Source organism: Pollicipes pollicipes, unplaced genomic scaffold, assembly GCF_011947565.3.
Source record: "Pollicipes pollicipes isolate AB1234 unplaced genomic scaffold, Ppol_2.1 Scaffold_5724;HRSCAF=6776_pilon_pilon_pilon, whole genome shotgun sequence".
In the NCBI taxonomy this organism is placed as follows: Eukaryota; Metazoa; Arthropoda; class Thecostraca; order Pollicipedomorpha; family Pollicipedidae; genus Pollicipes; species Pollicipes pollicipes.
In genome coordinates, this window is record NW_023596746.1 from 6,121,022 (window position 1) to 6,143,326 (window position 22,305).

The window sequence follows — 22,305 nt, forward strand, 5'->3', positions numbered from 1 at the left end:
AAAATAAAGCCGAGTTAATGCTATTATATCAAGATATTCCGAAGCCCCAAAAAAGAACACAGGGTAAACCGTTAGGCCAACTTGAATGACCAGCTAGTTGGTAACAGCACAAAATCCAGAAACCATTGCAACAGCAAGTTATTGAACGTGAATCTGCTTTTAGCAGCTCAAAAACCGAGAAATAATGAACAGATCGTCGTAAGAAGAGTAGATAAATCCAATATATTTGCCATCATGGATAAAGCTTCCTATCAGAGTAAAATGAACCATCTCCTCTCTGACACATGCTATTTCACCCGCATCACGAGGATACAACCAAAAGCCTGCCTACGAAAGCCAACAGCCTGATAACCGTGCTAAACGCCTCAGTGGGTCGGCAGCCCTTCACAAAGGTCACAGGTGAATATAGTTTGGTTACGTCTACGATAGCGTGAAAACTCATGACACGGACAACCCGCTGAGAAAAAGCATGCCTCAGATCCCCACGCGTACCTATCAGTTGGCAAAAGCTTTAAATGGCCTGATTGAGCCCTACACACTGGCAGAGTATAGCTTCGAAGTCAACAGGACAGCCCACTAACATTATGAAGTCTAAAAACCCGCTGGTTTACTTACTTCATTTAACTTCACATTACACTTACACACTTTTGTACTTACACTTTACTTACACTCACACACTTTACACACTTACTTCACATTAGATGAAGAAACTCTAGGTCACAAAACGTGCCTGTTGATAAATCAATCCAGATTATACTGACCTGCGTCTACAATGACCCAATCTCGCCACCATTCAATCTGTCACGATCTATCCTTGAAAATTTTTCGATGCTGCACCAAAGAGACATCATAACGTTGTTCAAACGAAAAAAACTCTACCACCAAGTAGATGGTGTCGCAACAAGGCCACTGCTTGAATGCCTGTCTGCGAATATGCACACGTACTAGCTGGAGAACCGTGTTCCCAAAAACCCTGAACCTTAAATCACACGCATTCTGCAGTCGATGACATATTTGTTGATGTCAGAGACAAGCCCATCTCTGCCAACCGCGGGCCACAAAGCAGCGGCAATCGTTATTACGATTTACACCGGACCTGAGTGACGACAACCATTTGTCATTGTTTGCTATGGACGTGGATGCCAGTAACGGATCTTTCGTCACGACATTGCACCGTAAACCTACTGATGCTGGCAAATGTATGAACGCGGCTAGCGAATGCACGGAACGTTGCCGCACGGTCATCATCCGTTCGCTTGTAGAACGCGCTCCAAAAGTGTTGCCCCAGCTGGTCCAGCAGGAGGGAGCGTTAGACAGGCACATGTGTAAAACCAACCATCGAAAGCTGCTACGCTCTGACCTAACTAACAACCACTGATTTTAGAATCGTGTCCAAACAAACGCCGTTTTCAGTGTCTGAAAGTCATCCTCACCAGGAAAAGAACGCCTGACTTAAGCAAACAACTTAGGTCATGCATCACTTTGGACCCGTTCAGTCACCCAATGACAGCATGGTGACTCCATGTCTTAACTTGCCGTTCCAGGTCTTTAACTTGCCGAAGTGTCAAACTGTCTGGAAAAGTGATGTGTGTGTGTGTGTGTGTGTGTGTGTGTGTGTGTGTGTGTGTGTGTGTGTGTGTGTGTGTGTGTGTGTGTGTGTGTGTGTGTGTGTGTGTGTGTGTGTGTGTGTGTGTGTGTGTGTGTGTGTGTGTGTTTGTATGCGTCTTGTAATTTGAGCCGACATGTGGATGTATATTCTGCTAAATGATAGTTCACGATTTAATGATCATGCCCCGTAGAGCATGCCTCGTATTTCGCCATTTTCGAATTTTTCCCGATCGACTGTCTCACCTTGCTTTGAGAAGGGCAAACCAATGTTATTGAAACGTTGGCTGAACCACAAACGACCTTCAAAAACAGCCTAGCAATCAGACCGTGCTCGCTCAGGAAGGATCTCCCCAAACAGGCAACACTGAATTTGATTATAATTTGCATCAAGCGCATAGATGAAGCTTTGCTGAAGTTCGAGCCTGCGCTTGCTTGGCCTGTGTCTTACGAAAATTGGTGGTCGGTACTTGACGTGATATGATGACTAACACAGCGCTGTTGGTTAAATTATGGATCATGCAACTAACATAAATTTCAGCGGGATGGAACACCTGAGCCACTCGTCTGGCCCTTCTGAGCGTTCCAAAACTATTTGAGAGCTATCTCACTTAACATTTGCGGACATTAAGTTCACAGTCCCTGTTGACGAGCATTTTCATGTGAACATTGGTGAGAACGACCTCATTTAACTGCTATTCTCGCCGGCGACGCCACGTTCCAGCTACAGCTCTGGCTGTCCTCAGGTGGCCTCGGATAGTGGATGACGGCCGAGGGCGGACAAGGACGAGCCTAAAGAGATTTATGCATGACGTAAAGACATGCGTATATATGACCCATGGAAGGCTTTGGCATCCTCGGAACTCGAGGCCAGAAACTCATAATTTCCGACTAACACCCTATCAGTCTACAAAGGAAACCGCAGCCGAATGTCTGATGCTTTAGAGCTTTAGATAAGCAACTCATCACATTGTGGATTGGAACTTTGTAGCGGCCATAAACTTTCGAGCGTCATAAACAATTATGCATTCATGACACGTAAAGGCCACGTATGTATGTGGAGTGTCAGCTGACATGTAAAAAACAAATGCAAAGAAGGCGCCAAACAACCTTCGTCCAAATCCGCTCGGCCCTTTCCCAGGGCCCAATGACCCTTCATAGCGTCTGAGGCGCAGCATTTACACATCAATCACGTCATTGTCTTGGCAAGCATTCACCCTCCTATCGCGTAACGCCCAACCACTGAAGGCGCAACGCATGCAGAAGCCTTTTGCGATACCGTCCAATCCAACCCAAGCCTTGTAGCATGCACCTGAAGGCAATCGACGCGACATGATTGCCCCGCTTGGCCTCTTGTATCGACCCGGGCATGTCTCGAGCCCAGCTTAAACTGCTGTGCCTGTCCTGAGCGATTAAGACCTCGTGAGCGGGTTCCAATGCCTTATCAGCTTACTGGCGCTAGCCTTCGAGCAAAGACTGAATACATTACTATTTGTTTATTCGTTTGTCTACCATAGAAACACCCGTGCCCCACATGCACTCTACCCTGGCCAGTAGCCAGTAGCCGTCCACTGCAGCTGGCGAATGGCAAAGGGCACTTCAGCTGGGGGATCGCACGAGGACACCACGGCTGGGAGACCGCACGAGGACATCACGGCTGGGAGGCCGCACGAGGACACCACAGGTGGGAGACCGCACGAGGACACCACAGCTGGGAGACCGCACGAGGGCACCACGGCTGGGAGGCCGCACGAGGTGACCACGGCTGGGAGACCGCACGGGGGTAGTGCAGCTGGGAGATACTGCACGAGTGTCAACATTCGAGCGTGATCCTAGATCACTCGCGTTGCTGAAACGAAACCAGAGGGAAGGCTTAACATAAGAGCAGCGCCCTCTAATGACCCTACAGCTTACTTGCAGTTTCTGCTTTACCGATAGGTGTCGGTAAATTCGGTTCCCGCACACCACGATTTTCACTGCAGTCTTCAGATGCTTGACATTCCACACCGTCACACTTTAATATCAGGGCTTTGATCCTGAACTGGAACTGCCTGGCGAGCACTGCATGTGCCTTATGATACATCCACAGGGCACCACTCTCCACAGGAGGCCAGTGAGGGCGGACACCAAAGTGGCTTACGTAAGGTTGAAGTTTTGTCAAGCACCAGAGTCCAGTTCATCCACCGTCACAACATATATTGTTAACAGCACCACGGAAGATGCGCGGCGCCCGTTTCCAATGGTTCCGGGCGGATGAGCCTGGGCCCCGTACGCGGGCCGACCGTGATATGTCCGCCAACTGCGGCGGAGGAGCTGCGAGGAGCGTCAGAAGTGCCCTCGCGCGGTCCGATACTAGCGCCATCTTTACTGAAGGCAGCAGGCCGGCTTGTTGCCGTTCTTCACCTTCAGCCGAGACCTTGGCCGGTACTTCTCGAGGAACTGGAGCTGCTTAGCGTTTATAGCTCCCCTGCGCTTCCTGAAACAAGAGCGCACGGTGAGCTAACACGACATGCGGAGAGCAGCTGGTGCAGCTCAGGTAATGACTGCGACAGTTCGGCGACCAACACGCTGTGTCCTGCTCCCCATTCACAGGTGATGACGGGGCAAATCGTGGATTTTGTGTTGCGAAACCTCTTATAACTTCCATGCATCGTTGAAAAGCTTTCCATGTATACAAAACGGACTCATGGATCATTCCCTCCCGCGCGACTGAATGCGCAAATGTGTGGCCTCCATGCACATTGTGTATTGAGGCGTGACATGAAACCCATTGTGCATTACGTTCCTGTTGCATTGTAAGAAATATTTTTCTCATCCACGACGCGGATTTGGCTACGGTGGCCGCACCTTGGAGCACGTCAGGCAAGCTGGACAAGGGCATTGCATTCCAGGGGAAATATAATACAGGAAACAGCTTCTCCTCCCCGTGCGGTACAGTAGCAATGCCCCTCGCGGCACCACTAACAAAATAGCTAAAAAGACGCCCTTCTAAGCATCAGCCTTGCATGATGATCATAGAAAGTGAAATTCAAGGTAGTGAGCTCAAGAAGTCCACGAAGTACAGTTACTGCACAGCTTCGGGCAGCGTTCAGACCGCAAGGACACTGGACAAGCCGCGCAGACCAGCGACTGAAGGCCGGAAAACCGCAGAACACGGGCTCGAGCCCTCCCGCCCGCTCTTCAGGTGAAGGCTGTGCGGACCGGTCGGGCCGCGCCGTGGCCGATCCCCCGGCGCCGGCCGAAGCCCGCACGCCGTGGCCGATCTCCCGGCGCCGGCCGAAGCCCGCACGCCGTGGCCGATCCCCCGGCGCCGGCCGAAGCCCGCACGCCGTGGCCGATCCCCGGCGCCGGCCGAAGCCCGCACGCCGTGGCCGATCCCCCGGCGCTGGCCGAAGCCCGCACGCCGCGGCCGCTCGCCACGCCACGCCGAGCTCGGGGCGGTGCGCGGCACCGCGCCCGCCGGCGCGGCCACTGGGTACAGCTCCAGGTGCCGCACCCGACACCCGATCGGCGCGGGCTCGAGGGCGTCCTCCCAGACCGGCCCGACCCGACACCTAACCACAGCGCCGCCGGCGGTGTCCGTCCGGCGGCGCTCAGGTCCGGCGCAGGGTCCAGACGAGACGCTGCTCTGCCAGACGGAGTTCATCGCACAGCGAACCGGCCTGCCGCTGACCCGGACTGAGCAGCGGAGTGATGTCGGGCCGTCAGGTGGACGCGGCTGAGGATCAGCATCATACCTCCCCCCCTCCCCCGTGGCCTGCGCCCCAGCCCACATAGAACTGCTGCTGCAGGGGGGTCATGCCTAGATAGCTCTGAGCCATCTGGCCGTGCACCGTCTAAATCACACGCTGCCCACGTGGCCCACCACCCACAATTGCCGTCTCGTGGGTACTAGCACAGGCGTCATAACAGGAGTAGGAGGTCGAAGGAGCCATGGCTGAACTTCTTACGAAATCTTAGTACCAGTTAATGGTGACGCACGGAAAAATGACGCAATGGGTCGGTTATCTCCTTCCCCGCGTTTCGGTACGTCTCTACACCCACGCACGTAAGAGATGGAGTCCAGGCGTGGCGAGTCAAAATTTTAGAGAAGAATTGAATTGCATGACGAACGGCCCAGTGCGCTCGTACGTACGTAAGAACATTATGCACGCTCTTTGTACGCCGTATCTACATAGCCCCCAATGATTCTGTAGTCACTCTTGCTCACAACAACCGACGCGTGCTGTTGAACACCGTCCTGTCCGTGAGCAATGGTGCGCTTTTAAAGCGGCGAGTCTTCCCAGCGTTGACGGACCATACAGCCCCGAGACACGATTAATGAACCAGGGTGGTGAAATATTGGGTGCCAGCCCACCGTGCTGGGCCGTATTGTCAGCCGACATGGGTACAGTGTTGGGTACGGTGCGTTGCGGGCTGGTGGCGCATACTTCGCCCCCATCTCCCCCCCTCCCCCCGACAACAGGAGCGGATCCAACTGGAGCAGATCCCCTCCTCCGATCAGTGCAAACAGTACCATCTAACCGTTATCTCCGCCAAGTGGTGAAGACGGGGTCGGTTTGCTAATCACGTCAGACAGGTAACAGGCGGTACTGACGGTCCGGGACAAACCTGAATCGGCAAGCGCCATCGCCTAAGCCCAGATAGCGGGCCCGAGTACAACACTGCCGCCATAGCACGCCCATGAGCTCGTGATTCACAATGTGCCTCGCCCAGGACGTGTATTCTATACAGCACGCCCGTCCATCAGCACCGCCCATCGAACAGCGGTCGCCCAGTGCAGACAGCCTGCTATGCCGACCGATGCCGCGCAGTACTGATCGAGCCGACCACCTGCGGCTCGGTGGCCACCACCGCCACGGAGACGACGCCTCGAACAGGCCGCCGCCTGACCCGACTGCCCAGGACGCGCGGTCTCTGCGGTTTTGACTTTTGGCACGTGTGACGGCCTGCCGGGCACAGGACTCGCAGCAGGATATCGCGTGATGGAGGCCAGTGACGTCAGCGGCGAGCACTCCACGGCGCCGGAAGCGGGGAATTTGGGCCGATAGCGCCCACCAGCCACCCAACGTGGCGTTCCACAGAAGGCAAGTCAGCGTGCAGTGACCCGGGAGAACGCCAGGCGCGCTCAGAACCGCCGGATGCGACTCTCCTGGAACTGAGACACGGCGGCCTGGGCGGCGACGGAGCGACGCGAAGGCGTCAGCACGTCGATGGGCCAACAATGACGTCGCCGGTGCGCCGATGCTAACGTGTAAACTACAAAAGAAAAAAATATCCCCGGCATGTGCGAAGACAGTGGACGGCATATGCCATATCCCGCATAAGTGCCACACATGAGTATTTGGCTCACGTGGCGGGACGTAAGTGCAACAATAACGACCAGCTCACACTTCTGTTGGAATACGCCTCAACATCGGCCATCTCTGCGGCTGCAGATAGCGGCAATACGTACTGTCTGATGAGCTCGACGGCGTCCTCATACTTGAGGCCGAGTTCCATGAGCGCGAGCGCCACCAGAACGGGCGCCCGCCCCAGGCCGGCCACGCAGTGCACGGCCACGCAGGAGGAGGGGTCAGCTCGGACCTGGTCACGCACCAGCTCCAGCCAGTCGGTCACCACCTGCAACGGCGGCAGCTCGGTCTGATCTAGTGCTGTACCCGCACGGGATACTCAGACACCACTCCGTAACGGTCCGTGGTCTCCTTAGCAGCGTGGGTTTCCAAGGCGCTGGACGGCTGACCCGGTCGGGTCAAACCCCATCAGCGATCACAGACACTCAGCAGCGAACGAGTGCACAATTAGCCCCACCCACCACTCTGCCCTCCACAGCTGGTCGATGCCAGACATCGGCAATCATGACAACAGAAATAGCAAAACATAGTGACAGGAACTAAATCAATCAACACAGTGACGGTCATCAACCAAAACGTGCAAGTGACCAGATCTCTATACACCTGATCGGATCGGATCGGATCGGATCGGATCGGATCGGATCGGATCGGACCGGACCGGATCGGATAAACTCGGATCGACTCGGATCGGATCGGATCGGACCGACCCAAACCGAACACCGAGCCGAGCCTTTCACATCACGACAGGACAGAGCAACACCGGACCAGATTGAGCCGGAGCAGAGGAAAACACCGGCCCAGACTGAGTCGTTATCTGTCTGCACGTACCTGGGCCGGCGGGTAGTGGCCGTCGTCGAACACGAGGTCGGTGACAGGGATGCCCTCCTGCTCCAGCAGGTCGGTCTTGTAGCTGGGCTCGCAGACACGCACCACCGAGCGGGCGTTGTGGCGCTTCAGCTCCTGGCGACGGCACACAAGGACCAGTCAGAGTCACGCTGGCAGGCGGCCCGGGGCCACGTGACGCGTCTCGGTAGAGACTGCCGCAGTTTATGGACAACGGAGCGCGCAGCGAGCCTGACTGGACACAGGCGCCGGGGTCGGGGCCGCACCATGCGTGTGTCCGGCCACGAGGGGTACTACTGGAATCAATCCGCGGTGCGGGGTAGGACAGACACCTTACACCCGCAACGGCGCAGCGCCAGTCAATCCCAAGAAGTGGCTCGACACTGGAGCGCGTGTAGGGAATTTTCATATCGCGCGACTACGATATAATGCAGCAAGTGTAATCTAAAACTGACTTGGTGCAGCGCTTTCGATGGTTCAAAGGGTGGGGGTGAGGGGGGGGGGGCTTGGCACATTGACTTGACGTTTTCATTTCCTTCTCAGAAATGCCGGCTTAAGTCAACGGATAAGATCTACCGGTGGCAGCCAAGGGATGTCCCCTCTTTTGAGGCACAGGAACCGCATATTGGGGAGACGTTGGTCAGGCGAACAACAAAAATAGAGGAAGTTGGATCGACTCGGTCCAAAAAACACCACGAAAATGGATTGGCTGTGATTGAACACAATGCATCTGGGTCTGATCATATAATTATGTTACCGCTGACAACGCCTGACGTCACATCATGGGTCCGTGAGAGACCAAACCACATGCCGTCGCATTCAGCGTTGACGCCCGGAATAATTTATGTCGCAGCTTTCCACTAAGACGGCCATCCCATGTCACAATAATCGTGCACAGCTGTGTTCCTCTACGCCCTGCCGGGACGCCGGAACTGCCGGGACAAGCCTTATCCCGTCAGATCGATCGATACGGAGCCTGCCGTTCAGCGATCGTCACGAATGGAACAGGTGTTGCATCCGGCATTCCTGCAAGTCATTTGTCTGTCCATTCTTGATGTACGTGACGCACGCGAATCATTTTATTGCATACCGTTTGGTTCGGACAATGCAGCTGGAGCACAACATTTCACCAGCCGATATGTCAGATATAGGGCGTTTTTTTCTAGCTGTTGCCGCCGGCCCGCGGCCGTAGAGATACGACCGATAGCCTTGGACAGCCAGCACCAGATTCCATTCCAGCGACATTGAGTAAGTTTACATGACATGATGTGGGGGTTGAATTTGAATTGTTACAACCTTGTTGGTTACAACCTTGAATTGGAGGGGGCAGAATTTCCAGCGTGTCTCTTTGACATAATGGGGACTGGGCTTCCTCACAGGAGACTTCCCCGGCGAGACCTTCTAATCCCCTTGAGTTTGGGCGGGAAGAGGGCAAATGTACCCGCATTGCCACATATCCCTACTTGTCAAAACCACACCTACCGCACCTCCTTCATATGGAGAATTTAAACCAGTGTTTCTAAAAAAGGAGTTAAGAGAGGCAAATGATGCTTCATTTTGGTATCATGAAAGGCACTGAAAGCACGTAACGAGCGCCGGTCGCGAAAAACAGGTGAGCTGTTGTTCATGATTCGAGCCGTTATACATTGATGATTAGCCAGCTATGTAACGGCTGTAGGCAGATACCTATCGATTTACCATTAGTTGCGTGCATTTGCATGTGTTCTGAGAGCAGACCAACTGGATGGGACCTTCGTCTGCTTTTAAGAAGGCATCTGAACGCTCAGACCATCTGAGGTGGACGCCGGCCCGACCTCTTGAAGAGCGACGACCCGTTGATGTGCCCGGTAACATCCGTCTCACGTGCATGACGCGAAATCAAACAAATAACTAAACGCGACGAATTCCATGTGGTCGTTCCTGTCACACAAAACATTACTCTTGCCCAGGAAAGAAGGTCATGTCAGTCACGCGGGCTTCATTCTAGGATCTAAGCTGGCGTGGCTCCGGTTTAAGCACGCGCAATATTGTCACCATGTCTGGGGAATTTGGGGAGTGGAGAGAAAACTGTACACCGCGGCGCGGGTGAAAAAAATATGGCACGGTTACAAGTTAAACAAGGGGTAGAATGATCAGCTCATTTATGAATTCCGGACCTTCAAATCAAGCAAAAGGCCTCCTAATCCCAAAACGGCCTGCTGATCTGGAACAGGGGTCTCCTGACCCGGAATAGGAGCCTCCTGGTGTGGAACGGGGGTTTCTTGGTCCGGAACAGGGGTCTCCTGTTTCATAAAGGGCCCTCCCAAGCCAGAAAAGATTCTCCCGAGGACAAAAAAATTCACCGGATCGCTGACTAAACCACACAGGAGCCACTGATTCAGAAAAAGACCTTTTCATTACGCTTCCTCTATCTGAACTTTCGTAACATATGCGTATCTGTCAAGCTTATAGTCCGCGTAGAATGGGCCTCTCCATTTTTGGGGGAAAACATACTCTTGTTCCTGCCTGCCAACAGAAGACAGCTGCACCCTCCCTGCCCCCCCCCCCCCCCCTTCCCGCTGCGCTGCCCTGATAGCGCATGGCGTATGGAGAGAGTGAGAGACAGCGCGAGAGAGCGAAGGAGCAGTGTAGCGTGGCGTGAGACCGCCACGTAGCGGTGAGCTGGCACCTGGCCAGAGGGCAGAAGCCCGACTCGGCGCGGCCACCGCTGCGCTGCACCAAACGGATCAGCATTCACTTTCAGATGCTGTCCGGCCCGGCGTCTGCCCACGGTAAAGACGGCTGACTGAGCTGACGCTGCCCACGTATGGCTGTGCGGTCGTGACACGTCCTGCTTAGCGTGTCATCTGAACCCAAAACCGTCGGCGTGAGGTATTCGGAAAACTTTGCACCGGAATATAATTAAGAACAGTTTATAAATAGCCTAGCATATGAACAGGCCGGCGTCCCCTAGTCCCGTTGCGTCGAAAAAAATTCAAGTTCGGTTTCGATCGCACTGAATTCAAAACGTTATCCCTAACTGGGTATGCTAGAACTCTCGGAGCAAGACTGCTCAAAACGTGGCAGAGAATGCGGTTTTCTCCATTCACCGTAACACAACCATTCAGCATGACCAAAATACAGGCCACCGCTGAGACAGGCTAAGCCCGAGCATTGCCGGTATAGGTGGGGCTTTAATCGGCCTAGCTGTCCCATTCGGTGGGCTTTGTAAAACAACGGTCGACGGATTTCGCAAAACCGGTGTGGGGATGGCAAACGGCACTGTCTCGGGCTGATTCATCTGTCAGGCGGCACCCTAAATACTCACTTATGAAATTTGGGTCACTTTTTTCCCAATTATCATTCAACCGTGGCGAAATTTTAAGAATTGTTCATTCGTAGTCGCATTGATTCTTTGGTCGATTTGTTTTTCATAAGCATTTCTCCTGGAGCTTGGGAGGCTGTCTGCAATGCTGGTAGGACTGAACTGCAAGTAAGGGGGAGGGGCGTCCAACTAAATGTCAACTGAACTCTGGGGCAGTCTTCCTTCCAGATAGTGTCGAATCAAGCGTCACCACAGCCTCTTTTCTGGTTGCGTCGAAAGATGTCATTATAAATTAGGAATAAAATGTGCATTAATCGCTCATTTTGGCAGGATATTTTCAAAAAAAAACCTTACGGCAGCATCTGCTTAGGTTGGTTTTTCAGATTACATAACATTTGGCCGAAACTCCAAAAATCCTTTCCAAAACAGACGAAACAAGGGGTTGGGTACTAACAGAAACTGACCACTTCCTTTATCCTTGCATAACTGTCAAGTCAAAAAATGCTATGACGTTCGTCACCAAACCTCGTTCGCTGTTTCTCTAGCTGCATTTTTGAGCTTCAAGGTCTTCCAGCTCACGTTCACGTATTTCCAGCGTTTCTCAAATTCGAGGTGCGATCCATACGCGTTGTGCAAAACTAAAAGGTCTCTGTGTGATTTAAATACTGAGGTCGTGGCCAAGTGCCCTAACAGCCCAAAGTTTCCCAACCAATTCGTGTGCATTTAAGTGTGCGTGCACAAACACACTTCAAGGCGGACTATATCTTTTCAACTGATCGCCATGGATGGAGAACCGCAGAGCTGTCACCATATATCTGCATGAATGAATACGAGCATTGCTGTTTCCGGTGGCGATTTAAAATGAATATGTAGATGCATGAATGGTATCCTAATAGTTGGAGGGCACCGACACGTCAAGGGTAGTAAGGAAAGCTTTCCTACCCTTCAAACCACAAGCTGTTATGATCTTGACAACTCTGACCTCCCATCCTGGTTCACCAATTGAACGAGCGGTTCACGACTTGTCATGGTGTCCACACGTTTCCGTGTCGTGAACGTCATGTCAGCCATAAATCATTTTGTGTATCGGGTATAATCAAAGCAGGATCGAATCGATTCTGATGATGTAGTTAACTAAGAAATATTAATTCCACATACGATTCAGCTGAGCAGCTAATGCGGCGGAATCCGATTCCGATTCCGACCAAAACGGTACCGATTCCGGAGTCCAATTTGATTCCTTTGGAGTTGAGCACAAGTCTGATCAAAAGCGGGACAACGGATTGGCCAAGAAGCCGACGTAGCCGCGCTCAAGTTCAGCCGAGTCGCGCCTGGTTCTGTCGTCCCCCGCACAGTTAGCGCCGGAGTTATGGGAGAAAGGCTGGCGGAGCCCCGCGTGACGTCAGACCACCCAGAGCCTTGCACCCCTCCCCTCCGGTCGTCCCGCAGAGCAAGTCATGGGCCCGCGAACATGTGGTGAGACATCACGGACACAACCGCGTGACGACACGGACACCACCACTGCCCGCGCCTTGCGGAATGGGTGAACGGGTTGGGTGGGGCGCCACATGCCCAGCGAGCGCCGAAACGGGCGTTTGCGAGACGCGCGGCCAGCCCCCGAGAGGGCAAATCCGAGGAATATGGGTGCATGATAAATGGACAACTAGCCAATCTGCGTTCGACATCTATTAAAGAGTGCGGCATCTTAACCGAATCACGCGGTAGCCGCGTAAAACAGCGTACTGCCGACCAATTTCCGGTTTATGGGTATACTCCTCGGTCCTATCTCCGCTCCGCCTCTATTTTCGTCCCTTGACCGCGATTGCGTCAGGTTTTGGTGCTGCCCGCCGGGGCCAGGGATGCCGCGAGAGTCGCGTTTATGGTGACCCAGATACAGCCCGGCGTTTCGACACGGCGGCCCGGGCCGGCAGGGGCCGTCTGCGCGGTAAACACGAGGGGACGGTCACATCCAGCCGACCAGCTGCGTCCGTTGTCCCAACACACACACACACACACGCGCGCACACGTACCTCGACATAGGCAGGCGCACACGTACCTCGATATAGGCAGGCAGGATGGCCTCTGTGGGCCGGTCGGTGATGAGGAACCTCACGCTTCTGAACTCGATCTCGGAGGGCGCCGGGCGACTGCTCTTGCCCTTCATGTTGTTCATGACACAGGCGCCGAGGCGCGACGGAAGCACGGCGGCGCGACGCTCTCAGTCCGCGGCACCGGACCGCGGCGGCAGGCCTGGCGGGCCCGGCGGGCGGCGGCCGACAGCGACTCTCCTGTGCGACTCTGGCCGGCCTCAGCCCATGGGGCGCGCCGGCGGGCGGCGGCTGGACGGAGCTGCGGACGGGCGGCGGCGGCCAACGGCTTACTTGTGCTGGGCTCGGCAGATCTCGCTGCTCGCCTTCAGAAGCTCCATGCGGCTGTAGCCCCGGCCAGACTGGTGCTGCAACAGAAGCGGCGGCGTCAAGCGGCTGTGTCAGTTGTCTGCGTCCGGGGGAAGCGTCAGACGGTTTGTCATGCAGCTATGCCAGATGGCTGTGTCAGGTGTTTGTGTTAGGTGTGCCAGGTTCTGTCAGGAGGCTATGTCAGGCTGCAGTGTCAGGCGGCGATGACAGGCGACGATGACAAATGGCGGTGTCAGGCACATATGCCAAGCGGCTGTGTCAGGGGTTTGTGTTAGGTATGTCAGGTGTCTGTCAAGAGGTCATGTTAGGCTTCAGTGTCAGGTTGCAGTGCCGGGCTGCGATGACAGGCGGCGGTGTCTCAGACGGTGGCAGGCGGATTTGTCAGGTGGCTGTGTCAGGTGGCTGTGTCAGGCAGCGGCATAAGACGGCTGCGTCAGGTGGCTGCATCAGGCGGTTGCATCAGGTGCCTGTGTCAGGTGGTGGCATCAGGACGCTGTGTCAGGTCAGGCGCAGTGCAGGTCAGTCATGCCAGGCTCCCGTGCCACGCGGCTCCCGTCAGCTGGCCGTGCCAGGCTCCCGTGACGGACGGGTGCGCCAGCTGACCGTGGTAGCGGAAGTGTCAGGTAGCTGTGCTGAGTGACCCCGTCGGGTGGCTGTTCAAATGGCTGTGCTACGTGTCAGGAGGCCGGGTCAGGAGCCCGTGTCAGGAGGCTGTACCAGAGGGTGGCACAAGACTCACAGGCTGGGTGGTCTCGAGCAGGGATGTCTGGCGGATAGACTGTTCTTTGAAGTACGCTCAAAACACAGTGAAAAACGCTCCTGATCATAAGAGGCGGTCTCGGGGCCTCGGTAAAAAAGGTGGGTCTCGGCACCTTATCATTTCTGGCCTCTCCGCCACTCCTGGACCTCATGTCATGTCATGTCATTGGGGCTTTACGACGCACTCAGCTGCTGAGGCTATATGGCGTCGCCCACCTCTCACCCTGGCGGGAAGGGCAGGCACCCCGGGGCTCCTGGACCTCAAGAGGTTACACGCGCTATCTTGTCATCAAAGATCTTGAAGCCATTCGATGTCTCGTGTTTACAGAACAGTGACAACAGCAAGCTGCCGTGGGAAAACTGTGCAACCATAAGGTTATCAGAACTGACTTAAAAAAGGATATGGTAGGGTTCACGTAATGTTCTGTGGTGTAATAAAAAATTATTTGAGTCACTAAATGTCTCATGCGTTCAACTTCTCGGTGGTGGGTATCTTTCGACACTGCCCTTCATACGTCAGAGCGATAAACCCGAGCCGGGGTCAGGCCAATCACACATCGCAAGCGGGCGCACGGTAATGCACGTCTGTCAGTCTTCTATGCCGTCTGATAGATTGCTAGCATTGATTGCCTGTATATCATGATGCTTCAATAAGTTGGAGTTTGACCAAGTGCTACAAAGTAAGGCTATTCAACATTGAGATAGCTCAAACATGCCTAGTGAATGCATTTTACGTGAATAGTTTTAACCTTCTCAAATATCGTTCACGCACAGTTACCAGGTGGCTTTAATTTGACGAACGTGTTGGGTGGACTTTGATGAACCCTTTAAACCTTCGATTTCACCGTTATTAAGCGCGCTTAGTTCTTGAAGCAACGGGGTGGCGCCCATGGCCTGACCTGTATGACCTTACCTAACTTGCCACAGGTCACCCCCACTGATGCTTCATAACAGAAGCCTGATACAGTTTCACGCGATCTATCCGCTGCCGCTTGCCTCCGGGGTTGAGGTTTTCAATCAAGCCGCTGAGAGGTCCCCGAAAGCCTCGACCAGCGGAGATGAGAAAAACGCCAACCCGACGAGGATTGACGGCAGTTATTCACGAGCATTCGTTCATTTGTCGGCGCGTCACAATTCTCACATTTACTTGCAAAGACCGCGTGCCAGCTGTATCGTTGGGCCGCCGCGAAAGCTTAGTCACCACCGCTCTTCCGCAGCGAGCGTCGTCGCTCCGGTCATTCCCAGAGGAGCGGAACGAAGCCCGCTTCCACGCATGACTCAACGAACTTCCCAGAGGCGTGGCGCGAACCCCAGGCCGGCCTGATCCGGCCTGTGGCCCGGGGCGACGCCAGCTCAAATCGATAGACGGGCAGCCCGAGCGTCCGGACCACGGTCCTCCGTCCCAACAGACGCGTCGGTGGGGCTTTTGGACCGGGACCAGCCGGACGGGGCCGCCGAGAAGCCAGTGGGCTGGCCGGGACGCACACCTACGCCGCGTGACTCAGGGTCATCATGTGACGACAGCTTCCAGGCGCGTTCACAGCGTGACTCAGCAGTTCTGTATAAATTATTCGTCGACGGAACCACGCCAGCTTTCTGCAACTGGGCAGTTTGGAGCATATGATCGTCGCTGTCTGCCGGCGCTAGTCACCAGAATTTCCATTCCCACTCTGTGTCCATGCATACTGCATAACCAGCCGCCTGCCGCTGCGCCCGAGGGCTTTCAGACGTCGCGGCACCAGCGCGAGCGCTGGGCTAGGCCGCACCTGAGCCCCACACGTGGCTGCCTGCGGCCTTTGTGCGCTCCGGCATGAACCGGCACGTGGGTGGCCGTCGGCTCGCACACACGTGCCGGCCTGGGATTGATCCGCGCCCGTCGAGGCGCAGAACAGGGAGGAGCCGACCGAGCGCGGGCTCGCGCCTTCGACGGCCCCGCTGGCGGCGGAGGAGGGCCGGCGGCGAGAGCTCTGACCGCCAGGGAGCGGGGGAAGGGCACGTCAGCAGTCAGAGGAGTGCGGTGCCAGTCGGCGACCAGACCGCTGGGGGCAGTGGACGGGAGAGGGGAGGTCGACCGGGGTCCTGTCCAGGTCACGGCGCGGCGTGAATCACCGTCGGACTTGAGGCTCAAGCTGAAAGCGCCCGCTGAATGTTCATCGTATTCTTGCCATTGAACATCTTGTATTGTCATCGCCTTTTTAAGTCTACCTCGGGTTCCAGAGGGCAATGGTACATACTTTTGATGGCATTATCTTTCTTTCAAATGGACAGCCTGTTACCGACCGACCGTCGCGTAAGGCAGCATCTATTGCTATCAAGAGATGCTTGCAAAATGGCTGTGCGGAAAAGGCGTGGGCATGCATGGTCCTTGAGGCACTAAAACAACAGCAACAATATCCATGAAATGGACAGACGCTCTTCTTCAGAATAACAGAAGCACTCCAATCGACCTCGGCGCTTTGCCCCAATTATGAGGTATCGCTAGCTAATACGCTCAAGTTAACGAAGCACGCGCAACCAAAAATCTCCCTCTGCTAGGCCGCAAGGAGCTTGTATCATTATGGACTTCGGAGCAGTCTGGATCTGTCTTGCTGTGAGAAGGCAGTTTAGCGTTAAATTTAAGCCGCATCCACGCACCACTCCCATCCACGGCGTCTTTCAGAGGCTGGCCATATGCTTCGCCAGCCGAGGTCAGGTACGGCCCGCTGCTCCAGCGGGTAGGTCACCACCCTTCGCTGCTCTCAACGGGCTCTGGGTCTGGGCTCCGTGAAAGGTCACGGAGGAGTCCGTCTCTGACAAGTGGCAAAATCTCTTTACGTGCCCGTTCCCGCTGTCCGACGAGGGGTAACGGAACGGCTGGGCCGGTACCCGAGTCGGTCTCACAATGTGATCTTTCATGCCAGGTGGGCAAATGAGAGCGAGGGAGGAAGGAGCTTTGTCAATGGCTGCTCCAACAGTCTGATGGGTTACAAAATCAGGTAATATGGGGTGATGAACAATGATGTGTTCAAACCAGGCACCAAATAAGCAAACTGCGCGATACCGAGCTCCTCTTGACCAAGAAGTGGATGTGGAGTGTAAAGTTCAGGGAAGGCAGAAGGTAGTGGATGTGGAGTGTTAAGTTCAGGGAGGGCAAGAGATCATGTGCAAGGCGAAGGTTATCCAAGAGAGGGTACTCATCCACTGGTTTGAACCAATAATCCAAGTGAACGGTGACACCTACCTGAGAATGTTGAGGGCGGTGATGTGGTCCCATTTAACCATGCCCACGCCAATATGTCCAACGGGTGTGTGTAAGTGCTGCTTGTTTCGCAAAGCCGTTTCCACGCGAGACGCCTGCCGCCGACATGGCGCCGCACTGCGCTATCACGTCATGGGGTCTGCTGGAATTCCAGCGTGGAAAACCGTGCTTAAATGTTTGAGGCATGACACCAATAACTAGAACATGACCAACTATTTCCCAGAAGGACACGTTACTTTAGTCGAAGAGCGTACGCATCATGCTCCTTACGAGCAAATAAAAAACAGTTCCTTCTGAAACATCCCCTAAAATGAGGTTCTCGTCGACCCCGCGGACTTACTTTGGAATCGAGCCCTTGTGTGCAATCTCCGGGACGCACTGGGCAGGGTGGCCCAGTCGCCAGGTGCGTGAGATCGATACGCCGGCGGCGGCCGGGGCCGCCACGGCGGGCCGGGCTTGGCGGGCGGACCGGGCGGGGGCGGCCGCGCCACACGAGGCGCCGGCCGGGACTTGTACTGACTGATACAGCCACGGAGGCGGAGTCTCGCCGCCGCTGATTGCGACGGCGCCGCGATACAGACGGCCTTTCCGGCTGGACTCTGGCTGGTGGCCAGACGTGAGGGGTCGCCCCCTCCCCCTCTCCCGCCCCTGAAGCTGGCGTCTGACGTGCTGGCGGGGCCCGACAACCCCCCCCCCCCCTCCGACAGTGCCGGACGGCTGCACGCTGCGGCGTCGGCGGCCCGCGGGCGCGACTCGGTGGTCCGTGCACAGGCCCCGCCCACGTCTGGCACCGTGCCCGGTAACATGAATGAACAGCCGGGCTGCCCGAAGGTCACCGGGTCGTCGGGTTACCGTCCGACCGCGAGGGGGCGGGGTAGTGGGAGGGCTGTGGCGCTTGTCGGCGTCCGCCTGATCACAGGGAACACGTGGTGGCCTTCCGCGGGGACCAGTCACGCGCCGGGCGACCAGATACGGGTCAGCAGGGACGCGGACACCCGAAGTAGGTCACGACCGCTTCCAGCGGCGGCGGCGGCGGCGGCAGCGGCGACTGACTGAATGCACCCGCCCACCAGCGTGGCGACACACCTATAGCCCGCGTATCAACGAAACTTGGATTCGGGCTTAGCGGCTGACGAACTTGCAGTCGTCCGACTGGTCGGAAGCGGTGGGAAGGTGTGTGTTCCCACCGCTTTGGTGCCGCCGTGCAGTCCGCTGAACAAGCGGTGCACAGTTTCCTGCTGCCGTTTCGTGATCGCTGCACTCGTCGGACATGAGGACCACCGTCTCAAAATTTGGGCTCGCTGTGATTAGAAAGATGCACGCCTGTTGAAAATCCGACCAGCGACATATATGTGTTGGGGTTGGAGGTCTAACGTGCGGTATTTGGCGCTTTTCGCTACGACAACGCTATACTTTCCACGGTGTTGTATGGTGTTTCATGGCGTTCATGGTGCTGATGTGTATCAATGGCAAGTATAGCGTGTTGTCCAATGGCTGAGGTTCTCAATAAAATATCTCCGTTTTAGGAATCAAGTGTGGGTTTTGGCAAGAGCGTGATTGCGCTTTAAACACTATCAGTCATTGTTCTGTGCACGACTCAAAAAAAAATGGCTACCGCCGATGCATTCGGCGGTAGCGCCCTGCTGGTCCCACCCTGCGACCTGCGACGACAAAACTATTGGCATAGCTGCTAGAAAACCGACGCATGAGTGAAACGTCCTGACCTCTTAATAGGGGCGTAGTTTTCCAAAATACGTTGAAGGGGTGGGGCTGAGCAGTGGAAACTGACGAAGCCCACCCACAAGGTTCATTTGATTCTGAAAGCTTGGGGAAGGGGGCTGAAGCCCAAGTTGGGGTTCGCCAACTGAACAAGAAATTGCACCCCTGCCTCTTGCCAGTTTCACACGTACTACCCTTGCAAGGTGTCCCCAAACGGTGAGATGTGTGAAATACATCTGGCTTCCTTTTCCCTCGTCATTATATGCCACGTGCAGCCCCAACCATCGTCTCCCATCGGTGGCCTGAACCAACTAAGACTGCACGCCGGAGCTGTAGAATGCAGCCCCAACCATCGCCTCCCATCGGTGGCCTGAACCAACTAAGACTGCACGCCGGAGCTGTAGAATGCAGTCCCAACCATCGTCTCCCATCGGTGGCCTGAACCAACTAAGACTGCACGCCGGAGCTGTAGAAGCCCTGGACTTTTCACTTGGGAGCTTCCGCACCTGGTGTCATTGCTCAATATTACCGTACATGACTGGGACATAGGAGACAGCCATGCTTCGACGTACATGGGCGTTGTACGCAGGTCGGCAAAAGTGGCATTCTGTTGAACCCCGGTTATAAGCTAAATATACTTTGCGCACATAAAGGGGTCAACGTCTCTATTCCAGTTTAATAAATCAGTTGTAACCATCTTGGTGTTCTCATGTCCAACTGGATAGAGATGCCTCAAAGTTGTCTTTTACAGCGCAAGAGTGCCCCACAGGAGTTTTATTGCCACAGAGGTGTCATCTCCGCGCGTTTCGATCCCAAAATATACTGCTAAGGACTTTCTTAAATTAAATGAATATAGAGCAAACGTTCTTATTTCACTCAAAACCTCACAACGTTATTTATTCAAACCCCAGAATAACATGCAGCTCCAAGCCTGAGTTTTTTCTGAGCCTTTCCTTTTAACCCCGCGAAAGTTAGGTATCACAAGCACGGTAGTGCTCCGCAAAAGAACAAAACTTCAATATTCCTCTGGGCCCTGAGACTTCAAACGGTGCGAGCTAATGCTCTTGGCTTTGGCTCGAGGCACCACTTGTCACTATCTCGGCGTCGATTCACAACGCTGCTATCTGGGTATCATGGTCCGCAGCATCTCACATTATTGTTAGATTGCAATGTCATCTGGTTACTCTCGGCAAACTGCATGATCAGAGGGTCAAGTGCTCGCATGGGTGGGTATTTCAGACGGAGATCGAGAGACGTACGCAAATAAATCACCCGACGCCCAAATGTACTTGCGCTACGACCATGGAATGACGCTTCTAAAGCATGCCAAGCTCGAAGAACAGCTCATTTGCTCAAGTGACATTGGAATGCTTGCTGAGTACAGCTTGTTACATAAGCACCGATTTCGCCGCTTAAGTAGCCAAGATCGCGGATAATGATTCCTCAGGCCCTCAGCTAAATAACGCAGAGGGATCTTACTGTGTCATGCGATGTCACGCCACGGTCAGCTGCGCTGCATGTGCTCCCCTCCTTGACGGAAAACGCGGTTATTTGGCCTATCAAAGGCTTCTGTGTGACCGTTAGAGTGGCGACAGGCTAGAAACTCTATTCACCTCACTCTACTCAGCATCCGGCCCAACATATTCTATCCAACTCTACCTCAGCAGCCATATTGGCTGAGGGTCACCGGAAGGGTATTATGGCTCGTATTGCGCGATTATTCTGTTTTAATGGATGGAGTAGGCTTATTCGCTAAGTTATAATTCAAGGCTCCCAGTAACGAGCCTCGTTTCAAAGTGGCTTCCGCCGCTGGAGACGGAACCAGGGCCGGGCGCTCAGTATGAGCAGACCTCAAGCGCCGGGGGCCCCGCGCCACGGAGAGAGCGGCTTGGCCCGGCTTTCGCCCCGATCTGGTGCTGGCGGGCCCGCCTGGCCGGCCAGCCGGCCAGCCGGGCGGGCTGGGGACACCGGGGGTGCCGGGGACAGGCCCGCCTGGCCGGCCAGCCGGGAGGGCCGGGGGCGCCGCGGGCGCCGGGGACAGGCCCGCCTGGCCGGCCAGCCGGGCGGGCCGGGCGGGCCGGGCGGGCCAGGGGCGCCGAGGACAGACCCACCTGGCCGGCCAGCCGGGCGGGCCGGGGGCGCCGCGGACAGGCCCGCCTGGCCGGCCAGCCGAGCGGGCCGGGGGCGCCGCGGACAGGCCTGGTGGCACGCGGCACAGCTGGCCGGCAGCCGGCCGGAGCCTGCGCCCGACTCAGGCGAACCCCACGGCCAGCTGGCGACAGCGCTGGTGCACGGTGCGGGGGCGCTCGCGAAACCGGACTCGGCCGGTGGTAGGCGGTATCCAACGGCAGCGCAGTTGTTCGTGTGGGATCGCGTCCGCTCTGTCGGTTCGTTGAGAGAAGCATCGCCACAGCTCGGCAAGATCATGCGGTGAGACCGAAGTCGGCGATAACCAGTCTCCGAGCATCCAACAGAACGATTAAAGCAGATGTTTTCTAACACACTGCGAGGTGTCCCCGGAGTTTTGTCGCCCAGTTCGCCACGTACGCAGACAGGGATGTGCCTGCACGAGCACGACGAAGCCCACCATCATTTCGCACAAATACCCTCCAAAAATCGCACATCAATAATAAGAACATTATTGAGGGGTTAAAGGACCACCCTCGTCAGGAGAACTCGCTCCCGGTCGGCTGTCCCTGTCTCGAGAGCACAGCATCGGGGCCTGGCCGTGCATACTCACGACTTGAGCCGTGTTGAGGTCGCCGGAGCACATTTAGGGGAAATGAGAGCTATTCGCCAAACGCGCGACAGGCGTTCACCCCTCGACAGCGGCTCACGAACTGGGACGGGCCGGCCAGGCCGGGCCGGAGTGCCCGCTGGCAGCCAGCCAGTATCGACCGGCCGTCGCGGACCCCGCGCGGACCGCAGTCAGCTGAGCAGGCCGACACGATGACGTCATTGGGAAAAGAACGGGAAGTGAGGGAATGTGGACAAGGTTGCCGACTGGTTGTGATGGTGGGCTGTTACGCCCTGGTAATGGCGTATTTTTAATTGGAATTCAGCAGA

General features: G+C 55.4%; 1 protein-coding gene across 1 annotated transcript; it reads right to left on the reverse strand.

Moving 5' to 3' along the window:
• Positions 1-3,086: 3,086 nt before the first annotated feature.
• Positions 3,087-22,103, reverse strand: LOC119102409 (protein tyrosine phosphatase type IVA 1). The gene is made up of 5 exons (XM_037225775.1): positions 21,980-22,103; positions 13,163-13,561; positions 7,788-7,919; positions 7,061-7,227; positions 3,087-4,081 (listed from the first exon to the last, which is right to left on the reverse strand). Exons 2-5 carry the CDS (start codon positions 13,277-13,279, stop codon positions 3,970-3,972), a joined length of 528 nt encoding a protein of 175 aa, XP_037081670.1. The 5' UTR covers positions 13,280-13,561; positions 21,980-22,103; the 3' UTR covers positions 3,087-3,969.
• Positions 22,104-22,305: the final 202 nt, after the last annotated feature.